This window comes from Amborella trichopoda, chromosome 11 (assembly GCF_054954075.1).
Source record: "Amborella trichopoda isolate Santa Cruz 75 chromosome 11, AtrichopodaSantaCruz75HAP2 v2.0, whole genome shotgun sequence".
NCBI classification, from domain to species: Eukaryota; Viridiplantae; Streptophyta; class Magnoliopsida; order Amborellales; family Amborellaceae; genus Amborella; species Amborella trichopoda.
The window spans coordinates 39,064,395-39,084,111 of NC_142346.1; the positions used below are offsets into that span (position 1 = coordinate 39,064,395).

At 36.4% G+C, this 19,717-nt stretch overlaps 1 protein-coding gene across 3 annotated transcripts in view; it reads right to left on the reverse strand.

The window, feature by feature from the left end:
• Nucleotides 1–19,717, reverse strand: part of LOC18436873 (DNA polymerase delta subunit 1) — a 45,384-nt gene that overhangs the window by 25,008 nt on the left and 659 nt on the right. For all 3 annotated transcript variants that reach the window (XR_016044046.1, XM_088851470.1, XM_006847095.4), the window contains exons 2-12: nt 19,597–19,707; nt 19,366–19,472; nt 19,080–19,239; nt 17,132–17,327; nt 16,874–17,009; nt 16,602–16,739; nt 14,537–14,614; nt 14,264–14,355; nt 12,118–12,184; nt 11,944–12,015; nt 2,400–2,486 (exon numbers count right to left, since the gene is read on the reverse strand). Coding sequence is in view for 2 of the 3 variants with exons in the window: in XM_088851470.1 (XP_088707596.1) it covers nt 2,400–2,486; nt 11,944–12,015; nt 12,118–12,184; nt 14,264–14,355; nt 14,537–14,614; nt 16,602–16,739; nt 16,874–17,009; nt 17,132–17,327; nt 19,080–19,239; nt 19,366–19,472; nt 19,597–19,707 (1,244 nt within the window). In the remaining variant the exon portion in view is untranslated. The remainder of the gene's footprint in view (nt 1–2,399; nt 2,487–11,943; nt 12,016–12,117; nt 12,185–14,263; nt 14,356–14,536; nt 14,615–16,601; nt 16,740–16,873; nt 17,010–17,131; nt 17,328–19,079; nt 19,240–19,365; nt 19,473–19,596; nt 19,708–19,717) is intronic.

Consider the following 19,717-nt stretch of genomic DNA (forward strand, 5'->3'; position numbering starts at 1 on the left):
CATCTTCAATCTTCCATTGTCCTGGATTCAGGATTCAGGATTCATGAAAAGTTTTGACAAAGTTTTACGTTGGCTGCCTACCTAACACAATCCACCTTCTTTACTCGGGCATGGAACACGTTAAGGAAAATTTAAGGTCCTCACCCTTCTTAGACCAACCCAAACAAAATAACATGTGATCCTCAATTATGATGTAGGTTCCCAACGCATTAAAAAGCGGTAGCCAGTGCTTAGGCAGCTGCGAAGGGAGGGAGGTGGCCGTGCAAGAACGCACCTCAGTCTTGAAGCATGGATGATGAGAGTGATGATGATATATATGTGAAATAACTATATTTTGTGTAAGTATACATATGTATAAATGTAATAGTAAGTATATGCATAATCAATCTAACATTAGAATTTTGTATAATAGGAAAGTTCCAAAGTTGAAAGTAATTAGGTAAAGTAAAACATACATATGTATAAATGTAATTGTTATATATTTTATGTAAAGTACATGCATAATCAATTTAACATTAGAATTTTGTATAGTAGGAAAGTTCCAAAGTTGAAAACAACTAGGTAATTGTTGAATTCCATTTCACATATGTAACACAACCACAAGATAATAGCCTTTCCAATGTCATATGATTGATGGCCACATGCCCAAGACCATAAACTCAAATTACTTTGTTTTGATCATTTTTATCCAAGCAATAACCATATTTCCAACCCAGAACCCAATTTTAAAAGTATGGGAAGAAGTCATTTGCAAAGATATCAAACACAAAGAAATTTAATAAAAAAAAGACCAACCTTTGATGGCTGATCCCCAATCCTCAACATTTTGTAGCTCTTGTAGGCTCTCTTGATATTTCACAAAGAACCAAATGTAATAAGTATGGATTTGAATTGATTTCCCAAAACTCTTTTCCTTTTCTCAATCTTAAAAAATTTCAAGAAAATGAAATTATTGAATTTCTTTTTTTAATAAGAAATAATTCTAGGGAGAAATTGGGGGATTTTAGCCCCTATCCATTGCATGAATGGATTTTCTGCCCTAAAGCGATGGGCAGACGAGCACCTCGGTTGAGATGCTAGCACACTCCTGGGGTGAGCCCACCAGGGGGCCAGCCTTGCCCCAGGCAACAAGTATTTTTGACGCATTAGTAAGTGTTGTTTATGGGGCAAGACCTACAAGAGATGCTGAGGGCCACTTGGCCCACTGTTTGATGGGGAATATCAAGAAAGAGGATATCGGGTGTAGGCCCTCACCTCCCCCACCTGAAAGAGTACAAGAGGTCCTCCGCCACCCACAACAAAATTTTAGGGAAGGAAAGGATCATGTTGTCCCCCTCATGAGTTTTCTAATTATATTTATGTAACTTTTATCAAAACATTAACTACATAAATATGATAAATTATAAATTTGATTGATGTAATTATAGGTGAATACTTAAATAAGTATTTCTAAGTATATATAATCAAATATTAAATATTACATGTATAATTATATTTCAAAATCATAACTGTATGTTTTCAAGTATTTAAATAGTAAAGAATATCTTACACTTTGAACAGAGTCATATGCATATTTCAATGATTTACATAATAATAAGGGACCAAGATTCTTACTACCAAGACCTCCATAAAAACAAATAGAAAAGGTAAAATAGCACATGTAGCACGCTCCCACAGGGACATACTGCACACTTACTCCCCCGTTGGAGAAAGAGCTACTTAGAAGTTTTTAGATCTGAAATTTTAGATCCACCTAACAATCACCAAATGATTATTTACCAAAAACGAAATTTGGATTTTGAGTTCTTAAACACTTAGATCAGGCCGACAAAATATTGACATATGTTCAATCTCAAAACGTTATTATTTTCAGGAACATACACAATGCATTTGAATTTTTTATTGTTTTCTAGGTTGGTTGCTAGGTTGAAGAGCTTGCATTCCCAAAATTTGGAGGCCTAAAAACTCCTATATTGGAGGAAATGCTCCAGAGGAAGCATAGAATCTTTTAACAAGGGGAAAAAAAAAGTGTCGCCTTCAGTAAGAAGCATAGAGAAGATGCAACATTGTGCGCAATTCACTTCCAAAGACAAAATGGATATTAGATAAGAAAAGTATAACATGGGAAATGATTGTGAAGTGAATAACTGGTTTCAAGCTTTCTGGAGAAGAATAGCCACAAAACTAGTGCATTATTTGTGTCCCCCATAAGCAATCATAAGAAAAATACTTTTGGAATTTCCTTCAAATGGGGGCATCATTCCACCCATAACTCAAATCAGAGTGAACTTAGAGTCTTAAATTAAATGTTAAAACTGATAATTACGAATGAATATTCAGATCCAATGATAACCCAAGAAGAAAAATAAAGTAAACTACAAAGTCAAGAAAATAAGCACCTTCAAACAATATACAGCAAGCCGCCGCCTGGTCTCTGAGTTTCCATTTTGCAAATCAGAGATGATTGAGTGGTGAACATCTTCCTTCTGCTCTCAAGGGAAAAACAGAATGCATCATTCAAACAAAACTAAAAAAATTCTTTTATGGGATTGTATGCTATAAGACCATTCACATTTAATATAAAGAGGTCAACATCATTTTCAGCCATCGAATTTGAAATCCGTCAGCTTAAAGTGCCACATAGTTCGAGAAAATTTATTTTGGACTTTGTGCCCAGCCAATGACACAGACCCAGCCATCCAATTTCACATCTTACAGTCGATAATGATAGTGATTTCATTATACCAAAGTACATATTCTTATTGTACACATTTCACCTTTTATATCAAAACCAAACAAACAGCAGTTTTCTTCTCTTGGGGGGAGGGGGGGTGGGTGTAGGCTTCTCGGGTTTGAACCGACAAACTCAGGCTTGCAATTACATGTGGGATTGAGCCCAAGAACAATACAAGACAAAAATATACTGTACCAATCTCAGCATGACAAATGACTAGAAGTTTCAAAGGTCATCAAATCTCAGGGTAAAGATCCCCCTCGTCATGCACACAGACAACATCAAACATCAAAATTTGAGTATTAAACATAGATTTTAATAAACATAAAGTACATATTAAAATCAAATCAGCACTAAACTGCTGAGACTCATGAAACAAAAGATAATCAAGGTATTATTTAACATTGATAGATTCCAATACATTTAAAACGACACATTAGTCCATGGCTTCCAACTCCCATTCCACAATCTCAAGTATCTGAATTTCCTCGCCATTCAGTACAAGAAGGCAATCCATTCTCATAACTTTTCACCTTCAATATTGCTTTTTGAAATGCTTTTTAACTTCAATATCAAGCTCCAGACTTTCCTCTCTATACAAGTTGGACAAAATTTGGAGCACTAAACTTTACTAAACAATGTTGAAGTACATTTTTACTTTCTGCAATTTCTCATCACGAGTTTCCTCAGCACTATTTTCCTAAAAGTGGAGGAATGTTTGTTTTGACAGACTTTTCAAGTTCTTCGTGTTGCAAACCATGCTGAAAACACTTATCGCAAAGCCAAAAAAAAATGAAACACTTCTCATCAACATTGGCATTTGCCTTAAATAAGCATGATAGAGGCCTAACCCATCTGCCTTAAATATGTAGTTGTTGGCCATTTTCATGCAAAAATTTCGTGCGAGGTATTGCAGATTTATATTGAGAAAGCTCCTGAATCAATATTTTTAGAAGCATACACACAAATAAATTTCCCACATTATTTCATAGGTCCAGTTGTTGGGCAAACCTAGTCCTTCTGAATTTTTTTTATTTAATATTGGAAATACCTAGGTTTAAAAAACAGACATAGAAGAAAGTGCCTGGTCTGCTTCCATTTTGCAACGGTAACACCTGTAGTGCCAGAGAAATCAGTGTTCAACCAAAAAGCAGTAAAAAATAGAAAAAACAGAAAGGGGGAAAATAATGATAAAAACATAGTCAAGGAATAGACTTAAAAAGTATACTATTCTATATCTATAAAATAAAAATAAAAAAATTCAAAATAGCCACTGTTACTTGTGTTAAGTTTGGACTTTTGGATACAACTTGGCTGTAAATTCTTTTGTGAAACAATTTAATTATTAAATTTGAAATGTGTAATAATGGAAGAAGCCATAGTAGAACAGAAATTTTTACAGTTTAAAACACCGGTAATTTACTAAAAGGGATTGTTTTTTACACTCCATCCATTGTCTTTGTATGACAGAATGAGCAGGGGCTGCTAGCATTATAACCAACATTATTTTCAGCATAATGATATTTTATGAACTATGGGACATAACTTATTACAATTGAACCCAACAACAACCTAAAAGATATGAAAGATTCAAATTCTATAGTTTCTAACCGCAGAAAAGGAAAAAAAACGAACCATCTTAACAAACACCAAAATTTTCCAACTAGGAACAAGGGGTCCAGTCGATCAGAAGTCAAGCCCCTGAATTCTGAAGGTTTTGCCCCAAAAAAATGAAAATCAATTGGAAAGAAAGGGGCACCAGCAGTCAACTTCCTTTCCAAGAGAATGGGAGTCCTCAATGGGGCCTTCTATGAACCCCACCCCCCCAAAAAAAATCTCTACAGATACTACGTACTTGGGAGGAAATAGATGGCAACTATGTGAGGAAGACAGGGAAAAAGGATTTGTTAAATGCAAAAGTATTGTAACTAACATAACTGAATTATTACAGTATATGGAAGAAGAAGGTGAAAAAGTACAGCATAAGAAAAAACTATTGAGGGAAGTAGACTAAAACTACAAGAAAAGGATGGATATGACAAAGTAGAATAAGATAAAGAGATAACCAAGGGCTATGGTAATGCACTGCTGCTTGCTGTGTCACAGTAAGCTAACAAAAAATGAAGAGAACCTAAGCCAAACTTTCTTATTTGATGAATATGTCATTGTTTTGTAGCATGCTGCAAAGGTTGTCACTAATGGTCTTAATTGCTTTTCCCTTGGTCTATTACTAAAAAGAAAATGGTTGCCATTTTTACCACGTACAAATTAGGACATTAAGACCGTTGATATTTTTATGTAAATGGGTTTCTAGACACATCGCTAGGAATTTAGAATTACTAATTTTTTGGGTAAGCAGTTGCCTAGATCCCAGAAGAGTGTCTCACTAGTAGTTCATTAGATGCATATGAATCAAGCAAGATGCATAGTACTAATCAAGGTTTTGAAAAATGGATCAGTGATCTGAATTGTCCTTCCAAAAAATCGGATCAGACAGGCAGATCGGCGGTCCAGATTGGAGAATTGGCCGAGTCAACAAGATATGAGAATCGGCCGGATTCGGCTTAAAAAACTTTTTCGAAAATAACTAAAATTTCTTAAAAATCTAGTTTTTTTAGGTTTTTCAAAAATAATAATGGTATTGAATTATAGTTTTTCATTATTTTATATAAAATATGCGAATACTAAGAACATATCTTTTGTCTGAGGTATAGCTCTTAAACAGAATGGAGGACCAGGATTCATGTAGCCAACCCCAATTAATTGGGAAAAGGCTATGATGATGATGATGAGACAAAAATTCATCTTCTCCATCTTAATTATCTAAATGGATAAATAAATGTCACAATAAAAACACAATTCGACACTGAACTTCTTTCTTATGCCATCTAAATCAATTGTGACATTTTAAATTTGGGCATGTATAATATGCTCCCTTGGGGGCATATAGTTTACTTCTACTCCCTCGATTAAACTACCTATTTGGGATATTTTTTCAATCTAAAATTTTGGGAATCACCTAAAAATCAATAGATGATTATTCTAAGAAAAAAAAAATGTCATCTCTTGGGCTAGATCTGTCTTGGAACCTTACTCCAGTTTTTGACGAGATTCATCACATCTGCAGGGCTATGGACGTCTTATGGCACCATAAGTGGAGGATCTCCAACGACACCTCAGACAGTTTGGCAAAAGAGGGAGCTAGAAGCCACAGTCAGGTCACTCAAGCCAAGTCCACATTCTTTTTTGCGCAGGACCAGTGGAACCTAACCAATACCTAAAGCTCTTGTATTTATATACCCTTTTCGATTTGTGGTCTTTTGTAACTTTACTGTAAACGGGCACTCTTTTAAGCCTTTTCTTCCGTTTTTTGCTACTTCCTTGTAAACTTTGTAAGGGGGCATAGTTTATAAGCCCATTTTTTGTTACAGGGTCTGTTTGACCTATTTTTTACCAAAGTCCCGGCTAGAGGGTACTCTTGGATCAATCCCTAACTGTAATCTTCTCCCTATAGCAATACAAAAGTCAGCTTTTCTCAAAAACAAAAAAAAAAAAAAATTAAATTTGAGCTTCTAACACTTGGATCTCAATCGATAAAAGTTAGATGCTTTCTATTCAATCTTGAGACATTTTTGTTTCAAGTGTGTGGATGGTGCAACTAGGAAAAAATTTATTGATTTTAATCTGAGTTGAAGAGGTTATTTCCCCAAAATTTTAGGTTCTAAAATTAACCCTAGGTAAGGTTTACCTGAGGGAGTAAATGGACAATATACCCCTGAGGAAGTACAATATATTTTGGCTTAATTATCATAACTCAAAAAATTATATTTTGGCTTAGTAGCAATCAATGCCCCCTCCCGGTCTCTCTCTCTCTCTCTCTCTCTCTCTCTCTCTCTCCTTCTCTCGCTCTATTATTGTGTAAGTTTAGTCCCATATCAGACTTTTTCAAAGAGTTACAGGGGTTTAGACTCTATAAATAGCATGAGGGGAGATGGGAAAGACATGACCCAGGCACAAGGGTGTGCTACCCAGGCACACGTGAGGGATGCTTACTCCACAAGAGGAGTATGGGCTACACTTTTTAAAAGAGATTTTTTATTTGTTAAAGTTGAATTATAAAAATTGAAAAATAAAAAATGTAAAATATTAATGCCTGCGGGATGGGACCCACCATCTCTCTCCTTAATAAACAAATTCAAATTTTCTAAAAAAAATGGTGGCCGGTTCACAGTTGAACAAGGAGGTTCTGTAAGAACCAAACAGCACCAGCCAGTTCATAAGGGGAACCGGCTGATTCCCGATATTTTTTGAGATCGGAATCGGCCCGACTGATTTTCAACCTGGATTGGCCGGTTCCGATTCAGATCGTCAATTTTTAGAACATTGGTACTAATAGAATATATACCCCAGTTTTATTTTGATGCTCTTATGCATAGCCATTTACCATTTCTTATACAAGTCAAGCCAAAGACGACAAAGTGAAACCCCATAGGTCAAGCAATGCAGGACATAAGTAGCTTACAAAACATGGTACACTAGAATGGGACTAATAATACCAAAAGAACAATTATTTTCAAGTATAAATAATTCATGTAGCAAGAAGAAATGACACCATAGAGAGAACACTTGTAAATCTCATCCTCCACGTTCAACTAGAAATAATGTTTTTTCAACCTTAACAATGTGGAAAATTCATTATATGTAAATTGTTAAGTTTCAATGACTAGGTTACGACGTAAGGGATGACAAGAATATTCATAGGCTATAATAAGGAATGAAAATTCAAATGACAAAGTAATCATAGACCTAAACATGAACAAGACATTTTGTTGGGGTTTGTGGCCTTTAAAGGCCTAGAGAGCTTGCAAATAAAATCACTTATAGCAATTTGTACACTTCAATGGGAGGGTAATGTGGCTGATTAACCTAGGGTTGGGCGATCTATAGCCTAGGTAATGTCCAAAACCCTTACCCTGAGTATGTGGCACTATTGTTGAGGGCTTAAAATGGGTCACTCCTGTTTGTTAAGCCAGGAGAATTGTGTGATCTCTTGTGTGCGGAGGAAAGGAAATGTGAGAGCAAGGTTCAAAATCCTAACCAAAACTACCGCATGGTATGTAAATATGACAATCGCACTTTGGGAAGAACCCTTATATAGAGGGATAGGTGTACATGTGCAATGAGAGAGTGCCCCCTTGCACTATGTGTGCATTTGACTTGCTCTTGGGGGGGGGAGGGGGCTTGTAATCCATATATTAGAACTATGGTTCCACTATTATTGACTAACTTTGATGGGTCAATTATGAGCCCACCACTTAACAGTGGGTCATAGGTCTGTTGGGTTAATTTAAGATGACAGTAGTGGATCATGGATCCTAGCATCGGTGAATTGCCCTGATTTTTATTTATTTTTGACCAATTAGGCACCTATCCACTTCTAAGTTGGGTTTATGTGTGCTTGCATTCTTTATGAAATCCAAAAATATTATTTTTTGTGGAAGTCCAAAAATATTGTTTTTCAACTAAAAATACATTGGTGTGAATTTTTTAAAAAAAATCAGAATTTTGAGAATAAATTTTTAATGTGTAAAACCCCTAAAAGGCTATTTCTGAATTTTTTAAAAAAATACAAGGGTATTGCATAAATTTATAAAAGTTGGAGGAGGTCCCACATGGGGATCTAAGGGCATAGCCCCACATAGGGGCATTACATGGAGCCCACTAGGGCCCACACGTCTCATTAAGTGGGATGCCTACTTTTCTGGCACATTGCTTTTTTAAGAAAAGAAAATAGCATACAAGTATTTTAAAATATTTTCTTGGTGAAAATATTTTGGTTAGTTTTTTTATTATTATTATCTTATTGATTTGCTTAATAACTAAAATATTTTACCAAGTTATAATTTTATTAGAAGTCATAATTATCTCTTTGTGAGAGAACACGATTCCCAGTTTATCTTGGATTGTTCTAAGATATGATTTGACTAGTCAAAGTTCTAGATGGATTAGAAGTGGATATGAGTCAAATCTCAGGGGATAAGGTTACTATATGTCACTTTGAATCATGATGGCTGATTTCAAGATGGACAGCTCAGAGTAATCTCTTTCGCCTCGCAAATTATCTAAATAATTATAGATCAAGTTAGTTAACCGTTCTTCAAAAAAAAAACTAATAATTCTAAATCAAGTTGAACTCCTAATTTAACTAGGGCACCCTAGTCCCATGTGGTCTATAAATAGGAGATCCTCCCCTTTCATTCTACACATTAAATCTCTCTCCCTCTCCTCCAAGCCTCTCTCTCTAAGTCTCATTTCTCTCTGTCTCTAAGCTTCTCTCTCTAAATAGTGGCATGTCGACTCTCCATAAGTGTCTAGGGTGGCATGCCTAGCAAAGAGGGGGGAAAAGAGGGGCACGCCCAGCCCCTACACTTATGGTTTTGTGCCTTTGTGGTCTGCCCCAGTTTTTTAGATGGCCTTCTTAGTGAAACCCTAGTTGTGTTTGTTGCTCTCTTGCCCCATAAAAATTCAGCAAGGGAGTCCTATAGGAGCTTCCCAATTCATATTAGTGAGTTCAGCAAGATCTAAAATTTAAGTGTCTCATTTATCAGGTAATCAGGTGCTTTAAGTCTTAGAGGGGTATCCCTAGGCAAAATTTAGTAAGTCTTCCCTTATTATATTTATTAAGTTTTATTTGATGTTGTTTTCACCTTATTTTTCCTTCCTAAAGTCTCAATATTCTACTCAGCCCAATAGTTTTTATTTTTACAGTAAGTTTATAAACATTCTAGACAATAGTAGACTGAATTTCTTATATTTGGGGCAGTAGAATTTCTTGCAATTAAGAAAAATAAATAAATAAACTTTTAATTTACAGCCTGGAATTCTACATGGACACTAAATTAAAAAAAAAAATTTATTTTATTAATTGCTGGAAATTCTACTTACAAGTGCCACAAATACAATAAATTCAACCTACTACAGTCTATGATCTTTCTAAACTTACTGCCAAAATAAACTTTATTGAATTGAATATAACACTGAGACTTTAAGAATAAAAAAAGACAAAAACGGCATCAAATAAAACTAAATAAGAGAAGACTTATTCGCTTTTGCCTAGGGTTACCCCTGTAGAGCTTAACACATCCCACACCCGATCACCTGACCCATGGCGCACTTAAATTCCAAATCATGCTGAACTCTCAAACCTGAATTTTGGAAGCACCTCTAGGACACTCTTGCTGAATTTTATTCGAGGCTAGAGAGCAACAAATACGACTTGGGTCTTACTAAGAGGACTCTCTAAAAACATAGAGCATGCTACTAAGGCACAAAACCCAAACACTTAGGGAGGTGGCGTGCCACCCTAAACACTTAGGGAGGTGGCGTGTCTATTTTAGAGTGAGAGAGAAGCTTAAAGAGCAAGAGATCAGAGAGAAGGCAGAGAAGGGCATGGAAGAGAGAGATCTGAGATGTGAAGAATGAGGGGAAGAATCCCCTATTTATAGACCACTAGGACTAAAGGTGTCCCAATCAAATTAGGAGTTCAACTTTATCTAGAATTATTTAGGTGATCTATAAGGTGAGAGAAAAAATAAATCTAAGCCATTTATCTCCAAGATCAGCCATCACGATCTAGAATGAATCTTTAGAAACCGTAGCCCTTGAGATTTGGCCTATATCCCATCTAATTCATCTAGAACTTTGACTAGTCAAATTTTAGAACAATCTAAGATAATTGAGAAATTTTTATTCTCTTACAAAGAGATAATTTGGACCTCTAATTAAATTATGACTTGATCAAATATTCTAGATAACAAAAAAATCACTAAGACAATCTTATCAAAAATATTTCTACTAAGAAAATATTTTATAACTTAAAACATTGTTTTATCTTTATTTTAAAACAGGTGGCACATAAAGTTGGTGTCCCATTTAGTGGCACATGTGGGCCTTAGTGGGATCCACTTGATGTCCTAATTGGGGTGCCACACATGTTGGGCTAGGCCGTTAGTCCCCCCAAGTGGCTCCCACACACAATTTAACAAATTACATTAATACCTTCATATTTTTAAAATTCCATAAATACCCTTTTAGGGTTTTTCTACATTTAAAATTCATTTCTAAAATTCTGAAAATTCCCAAAAACTCATTGAAACACATTTTAAGTTGCAAACAAGAGCTATGGAGTTCCAAAAAAATCTAAAACACACAAAAATACAACTTAAAAGTGGATAGGGTACCTAATCAGGGCATTCCACTTGTGTCAGGATCCATGATCCACTACTATCTTCTCAAACTAACTCAACGGGATCCATAACCTGCAGTCAAGTGCAGGGGCTCATGATTGGCCAATCAAAGTTAGCCAATAAACACTGGAACTACAGTCCCATTATGTGAACTAGAAGTTCCCCTCAAGAGCAAGTCAAATGCACACACAATGCAAGGGGGCTCTATCCCTATATGCATATACACGTGTCCCTCTATACAGAGTTGCTTCCCAAAAATACAATTGTCAAATGTATAATGCCATGTGGAAGTTTTGTTGAAGATTTGGCCCTCACTCTCACAGGCCCTTCCTCCACGTATGAGACTACACAACTCTCCTGACCTATAAACAACATCCTTCTCCTGACCTATAAACAACATCCTTGGGCATCTTTCCGACCTCAATAAGGAATAACCTCCTCAACGGTAGTGCCACATGCCCAAGAGTAAAGGTTTTGGACATGACCCAGTCCATAGACCGCCCAACCCAAGTCAGTCAGCCATTGTACACTCCTATTACAGTGCGCAAACCACTACTAAAGATTTTATCTATAAGCTCTCTATGCCTTTAGGGGCCAAAAACCTCAACAAACAGCTGATCAAAGAGGCCTCATGAAAGCATCAAATCTATAATAAGAAAGAAAATGTCATACGCCTAAAATAAACTCTAAAAATAAGCATGACAGCTGATCAAAGAGACCTAATGCGTAATGAAAGGAACATCGAATTCCACAACCTACATACCAAATTTGTTTCTGTGACAAGTTTTAAGCATCTTAAATTCCATAAATACAAAGTGCAAACACCAGCCACTAATTTGCTAGTTCATTTGTTACATGAAGTGAAAAGCGTCAGTTGCTTGCATAGTATGTGTTGTTACTTGTACAACAAATCCTGATACATGATATATATAATACAGAGGATATAGATACTAGTAATATTACCTGTTCTCCCAGGAAGTGTGCTGATACGGAGTTTAGCGAGTACGAACTTAATTTGTAATCTCTCTGCATGACCTATTGACACAGATAGGGTCATAACATAGCTACCCAACGAGAGAACAATGAGTTGTGAGGAAAATGAATAACGGGCGAAAGGAAAGTATTTTCTAACAAAACCTGAAGCAAATCAAATTGAACTCTCCCTTCAATAGCGACTTCTTTGCTTTCTCGGGTTCCATATTGTCTGTACAAACAATTAAACAGGATATCCCTCAGTACATATCAACATGTCCACCAGAATGCACAGGCGAAAAAGGGGTGTGTGTGTGTGCTATGTAATAAAAGTGCCTAAGATTTAATTTCACTTGATTACCAGGCAATATAACTAGGATACAATCATTGTTCTTAGCAAACTCCGACATGCCAAGCAAGTGATTTGCAGGTCAAATAAACTTTAAAAACTTGGACACTTGTTAAACATTTTCTAAAACGGCAATAGGAATATACTTAAATGTCAACTCTTGACTCCCGCGTAATCATGCCTTCTCACCCCCACCCCCCACTTTTCTCCTAAATTATGCATGAATATGTTGTGTCTGAAAGGCCAATATTGAGTGTTCCTGACGGGAATATCCATGTTGGAAGCTGACACACATGTCCCTGACTTGCTACATCGTTAACAAGCATTTGCATAGAAACATGAGTACATGTCCATTTCTTGCAACAAGGTAAACAGGGCATTTATATAGAAAGATGAACATGTCATGTCATGTACTGTAATTATCAGAGTATTTGCAAAACAACACGAAAGTTGAAATTCTACACTTTGTAAGTCCACCTATTGAAAGCTTACAGAAGATTAAAGGAAGCAAAAGTTCTTATCAGCACTTAAACTGGAGTAGACCACATAATGAACTGGATTACGTGAACCAAAGACTTCTTGTTATAATTACATGAAGACTTACAGCATAATTACTACCACTCCCTTTACAGTGTGATACATTGGAAATGATATGCCGGTAAGCCAGTCTAGCCACACCTAGAGTCACCCCAAAGTCCTGCAACAACCTAAAAATAAATCTTAACCAAGCCAGACTCCTCGACAAAGACTGCATCAATTCTACTCTTCTTAACAAAATCTTTATCGTATTTTTTCTTCTTTGTTTTGCCAGCCTACCCAATCGACTCCTCATGATTGATCAAGGAAGCCCAGATTTTAATCATGACCAACACCTATCCATCCCAGGCCCATCAGTAGGACCATTGCGAAGAATCTTACTTAACTTCCTCCTGTACTTATCAGGGAATCCAGATGACAAAATTCCATTGAGAACCTTAAAACACATTGCCATCATCAAGAAGCATGAACAGACTTTCATGAGATCTGACCCTTGAGGAGAGATCTAGGCTTGCATCCCAAGCTTGCAACCCAATCAAACAAAAAGGTCCAAACATTGAAAAGGCTAATGGGATAAACCGTCAACATCAAACCACACCTAAGAATGCATGGAAGGAGATCAAAGGCTCCAGGGTGGAGTCTCTACCAAACACTCTCAACAAACTTTGGGACACATTGCCCACTTTCATGCAAAGAATCTATAGAAAACACACAAGGCTCCAGTTGACCGCCTGGGCACACAAAAAGAGGTCTGAACTCCAGTAAGGGAAAGCTCATCATAGTTCTCCAGAAGACTCCAAAAGACTAGGAAACCAGTAATGGATGCCCAAGAGGAGAATAGTATTACTCAACCTTTTAAACAGTGATTTAAGAGAAGGAACGTCCCCTATAACCAAATAGTCAGCTGCACAGAATAGTCAGACAAAATCCCCCAATTAAGGATAGGACAACCAGAAAACTTGATATAATCTTTTCAGGAAAAACTGAAATTGGTAGAACTAAAGGTCACAACATAGAACAACGAATCAACAAGTAGGGACGAGAGACAGACATGAAAGAATCTGAAACAATGAGAAACAGAGGAAAGGAAACAAAGGAACAGTAATTACAAGATTACAAAGGAGATCAATTCTCAAAGAAAAATGTAAATGGCAAAATGCTAAAGACTAAAAAGACAACTCACAGAGAGGGAAATAGCCAATAAATTGAAGGTTAAGCTGCATACTGGAAAGCAAGAGAATCAAACTCATAACCCCATGTGCAAGAATAAAAGAAGTGAACCTCCACGTTGCAGGGGGTTAAACTATTTCACATATCATGTGAAAGGTGAGCTTCCAAAGCTTCTTTAATCAGAATCTAACAACATAACCAAATGAATTACTTGCACACTTGTAAATATACATTTTTCGTAAATTAGAATCTAACCTTGAAGAAAAAGTGGTGTCCTTGATACGAACCCTGCTATTTCTGATGCGACCTAGAATAGGAAATTCAGTTATCTTCAAGGCCTCCGCCCGCTACACACAACAGTCATACTTTCAAATTGGCTCCTATACTTCATGCAGGAAAATAAAATTATGGTACCATGTACCAAGATTATGAAATACCACAAAAACTGAACAATGATAACTTCCTGTTTATTGCCTTCATAAAAACACAAATTTAACAGTTTCCATTGAAGAGTGGAGAAGTGAGTACCTCAATGAGATATGGAAGATCAAACTTGCAGATATTATATCCAATAATGATATCAGGATCTATCTCACGAATGAAATCCTGCCAAAATTCTTCTGTTATGCACATGAAACAAGTGTAAACAGGCCATGCATGAGAAGTAACAACATGCCCAAGGAGGAATATTAATAAGCTTCCTAGGAGGATAGCTAAAGTATCCTCCCTAGGGGGCCATATGTTGACTCCAATATTCAGGAATTAGATGCAACTCCAACTCTAAACCAATTCTATCTACTGCATAGCGTTAAAGTAGCCAATACAAACAGCTGGCTGGAACATTTAAGACAATAAATGAGCACTGATTCTAATAAAATGAATACATGATCAAATTACCAAGCATAACGGACTTGTACAACAAAAGTATGTTCCAGTGTACCAAACTTGAATGCTCCAAATAAAGAATAGATGAAACACATAGTAATTATCCATAAGTAATATCCAATAATAGATACCAACAACAGTAGGGGTGAGAATGGGTCGGATCGGGTCCGGATCCACTCATGTACGGATCTGGATCCAAATAGTATACACCAGATCCGGAACTGATCGGATCCTGAATATTCAGATCTGGATCCGAACCCAAAATTTTATATAAGATCCAGATCCAGATCCGGATCCACTTTCATTTGAATTCAAACAATTCGTCTAAGAGCAAGAACTTCTGGTCAATTTTTTGTTAGATTAATGGTTGGACTTTGCGCATAAAATTTTCCAACTCTTTTCTCCAAGTTTAATTTCAAATAAACCATAACAATCATATACAAATGAAAATTATTCCAAAATCAAGACTTTAAACATGTACACGATAAGTAAGTTTTAACTTTCTTTATCTCAAATTACACAGTTAAACCACTTTTAAATTAAAACCTTTTATTTAACCAAATTCCTCCTGAAAAATTCATTACTAGATCTGCCACCTACTAAACTAAAGGGGAACTCAGGCCTGCACTAAATCGAGTTCATGACACAGCCTTCTCTCTTTGGTCACCCATTGAAATATGAAATATTTAGAAAAAAATATGAAAAACAAGCCTAATCTCAATAGTAAATTATCACACTACTTCAAGAGTAAGGAAAGAAAGAAATCATGTGATCACATCCCAATACAAGATGATATTAAACCATTTGGTACTTCAAATCCAAAAGTAAAGACCAACATTTCCAGTCTTCAATTGAGCAGAGACTCACAAATAGTGACTGTTTTCTGCTGCACAAAGAAATGGCACTATTCACCATTTCCCAATAACAGCCATTGACCTCTTGCTATGCTGACTAGCAGAACATGCTAGAATGATGTGCATGTCATTCTTATCGCTATCCCTTATCGTTACTGCCTTTAGAGGTAGTTGTCCTCACAAAAACAATGGCGATTTCCTATTGACCAGATCAAACCAGCAACTTGAGAATTGTGTTTTCCTTTGAAATATCATGGATTAGAAGACAAATAAGGGTCATTGGATTCACTCATTTTGGGGATAATGTGCACAGCATCACACAAGTATTTTGATAAATTTCCAGAAAACAAAAAAAATCCCAAAGTAACAAACAAGCAACACGAGATGAACATGTGTGTGAAGGACAAACTCCCCACACTCATTCGTAGAGAAGAAAAGATGCAAGAAAAGAATGTACAGTGTTTTAAGAAAGAGCAAGTTCATGATTATGTTGACTGCCCTTTTAGAATTCCCTCTGGATACCCTAGTTATTTAAGTAATTCATTTCTAGTGAAAGAGAAACAAGTTTAGACACCAAGCTAAGTGAATGAATGTCTGTTTCGATAGAATATATGTTCTGTTTTTGTTTGAAATAGAATACATGTACGACTATAAAGCTTCACTAAAATAGAAAAGACAGTCAAAAAGGAAGAACCAGCTAAAACTTTGTTGGGATGGAGTCCTGTTATTATTATCAATATCAAAACCAGTTAGAAATATCTTAAACAAGAGAAGAGACGGAGACAACCAACCAGCTTCCACACAAAGCAAACAACAATACAACTCCAAGAATGTAACCAAGCATAATAAGTTACCCGCCAAGCTAGTAAGACCTCCCTCTCTGTATCAAATGACATCACATCAACTCCAACAATTGGGGAACAGGACTTAAGAGTCATAACATTACGGATGAGGGGACGATCTTCTCCTTGTAATGTGACTAGATTGGCCACCTGTTGACCAAAATTCCCATTATTAAAACAGAAAAAGAAAGTGAGAGTGCGTAAGCTATAGTTCATCATTATGACATGCTTTGCGTGAAATCTATAAAAAATTGGTTTTTTATATATCATACAACAGGCTCAACCTGAATAACAGGATCATGGCTTGGCTCAGGAAAAAGTCCCTTGCGACCAGCACATTCAATGTCAAAACTCAGGATGCGAAATGGAGCCATTTTTGAGAATTCTCCATCCGGAGCGTGGCTGATCAATACAGTGTATCTACATATCATTGTAAGGAAAAGCAAACGACCCTCAAAAGAAAAATTTGCTAAATCTTTGGGTAAAAAGCTCAAAATCTGCTTTCACATATTAACAACAGCTCATATATCCCAAGAGGATACAAGCAATCAACCTCTAGCTGACAATAAGATATACTACGTGCTGTCTTCTGATATTGTCCAGCAGGAAGTTCAATCCAGTTGCCACCAACAACCTTGCAATCGATCATAAAGCGGAGGGCAAAAAGAACATTGCTCTCATATGTGGTGAAACTCTTCAAACCAAGACCATCGATTTGGAGGCCCCTTTCTAAAATGCCTGGGAATGTCAAAGAGAAATTTAGGAACATATAATGTGAAATTTACAAAGCATTTGATTGTTACTTAGCACACATTCCAAAAGAAAATGTACAAAACATGTCAGAACCTAAAATATATCATAATAACCCAAAAATGCTCTATCAGATGGCACCTCATTACAAACAAATATATAAATATACATATATATATACATATGTTTGTATAGAGGTAGATATAAAAATATATACGCATGCATGTATGTATGTATGTATGTATCTATCTATGTGTTTGTGTGTGTGTATATGTCCCTAAAGGAAAAACAATGCATGATATGGAATTAAAGCACAAACACCAATGGGCCCTAAGACATCTAAACACATTTAAGAATAGATACCCTAAATGCTCACTAAACATAAAAAAATCTTGTCTGCTCCAAAAGGCAATATTGATGTTACAAAACAAAGTTCACTCAAGAGAAGTATATAAAACTCACTGGTAACACCAAGAAAGATGGATTGAACTGCTATTCAAGTCTGAGTTTTTAGTTTGGAATGATTGTGAGTGGACAGCTTGATCCAATCTGGACAGCTTGATCCAATCTAGACACAAGTTTTAATTCTCCCAAGACTTCTATGAGAAGTCAATGTAGAATCTAGAGTTTAGAGAATGGAAGAACTGTTATTGCATGCGAGGCAATAACCTTTTGGATATTGTCTACAATCTACAATGAAGAAGACAACTAATATTCCCCCTATGGAAATAATGCAAAAAAAAATTTGAAAGAAGTCAAAAAAATGTTGCTAATAATGGACAAGAATACAGATTTTTAACCACTCTCAACCAATGTAAAAAGGACATTAATGAATACACTTTGACGTGTCCACTAAAACACGTATGATACAGGTAATGACATGTCATACAAACCTTTGAACAATTTAGAGAAGTCTGACCATGTGTGGCAAAAGACCACTGAAGTGCAATTCAATGGAGACTTATTGTTGCCCAACCGAATATGTAACTCAACCATGGCAGGTGCAATGTCACTCGTTACTAGCCTTTGAGTTATCTTACAATGTTCATCAAGTCCATTCCAAGACGAGGAGGACTTTCTCAAAAGCATCAGACGTGGCAGTAAGAGTTAGGCTTTCCTGAGAGGACTACAAATATAACAAAAAGGTAATAGACACCTGTTGCAGTAAGATGTCACAGCACACTTCGAGAGGACTCCTTCCAAGTTATGTAATCAAATAGAATTCGTCTCCACCATGTTCAAGTTTCCTCCTCTTATTATTTTCTTAGTTTCTATTAATATTTTTGCTTCTTCATCTGGCCTATGTGCTTACAGTGGTATGCAACTTGTCTACATCTGTTGATGCTCTTAAACAATGAAACATGAGTGATGCCAAAACAAAATATGACTCTAAAATCAATGGATAATACTATTAATCGTAGGAGAACTACCCAAATAAGCTGAAGACCTTTTTTTCTTTTTACTGCCACTAATTTGAGGAATCATCTTCCAAAAAGAAAACACTGAGATGAGATACTCTCTAGGGAATGCAGTGATCAGACAAAACCCAAGGCTCCGAGCTAATGGGGTGAAAACCTTGGCAGAAGAGTGCCCAATGATAAATGAAATGGTAATCAAAATCTATTCCTCCCGTAGCAAGGAACTACATACTCAACAAAATGACAATCGTAGTGTGCGATTGACAGGTACATTTTTCCATATTGTACAAACTCAGGAAACAGGCACAGAATCCCCGCTCACCTCGACAACTAGCAACCATAGTCGGCAGAGCAACAACTATCTTTAGGAAAGCATGTGACTTTCGCTCTTGGTAATACATGATGCTCCTTTTCTGCACCAAATCAATTCTCAGGATAAACCTTGGTGCCTTGCTGCTTCTATTAGCGTCCCTCATTCTGCCCTGCGTTATACCAACAAGATCAAAGTAACTACTACTTCCCTTAAACTAGTGAGAATAGAACATAAGGTGAAAAAAACAGTAATATGAAACATAAACAAGTGGGCAGTGAAAGATATCGAACATTACCTCAAGAATCTGATGAAATCTGGAGATGTCATCCGGACCCATACCATCAGGGCAACTGATATAGAAGTAGGGTTGGAAGCCATGAACATGACAACATACACTGTGACCTGCCAAAAAGTGCTGGTTTTTAGGCCAAAATATCTACTGAGCAGGAGAAGGGACTGCAGTTGTGTCTGATATACAAGAGTTAGGTATCTCGAGTTGGGGAGAGAGGGGCGAAGTAATTCGTACCTTCTTTTGTGACACCGAAAATTCGGAGAATGGCAACAGGACCAGATGCCTGAGGCAAGAGTTGTCTATGGCTTTCCCCAATCACATAATCAATCTCTAGTTGCTGAAACACTGGGAAAGG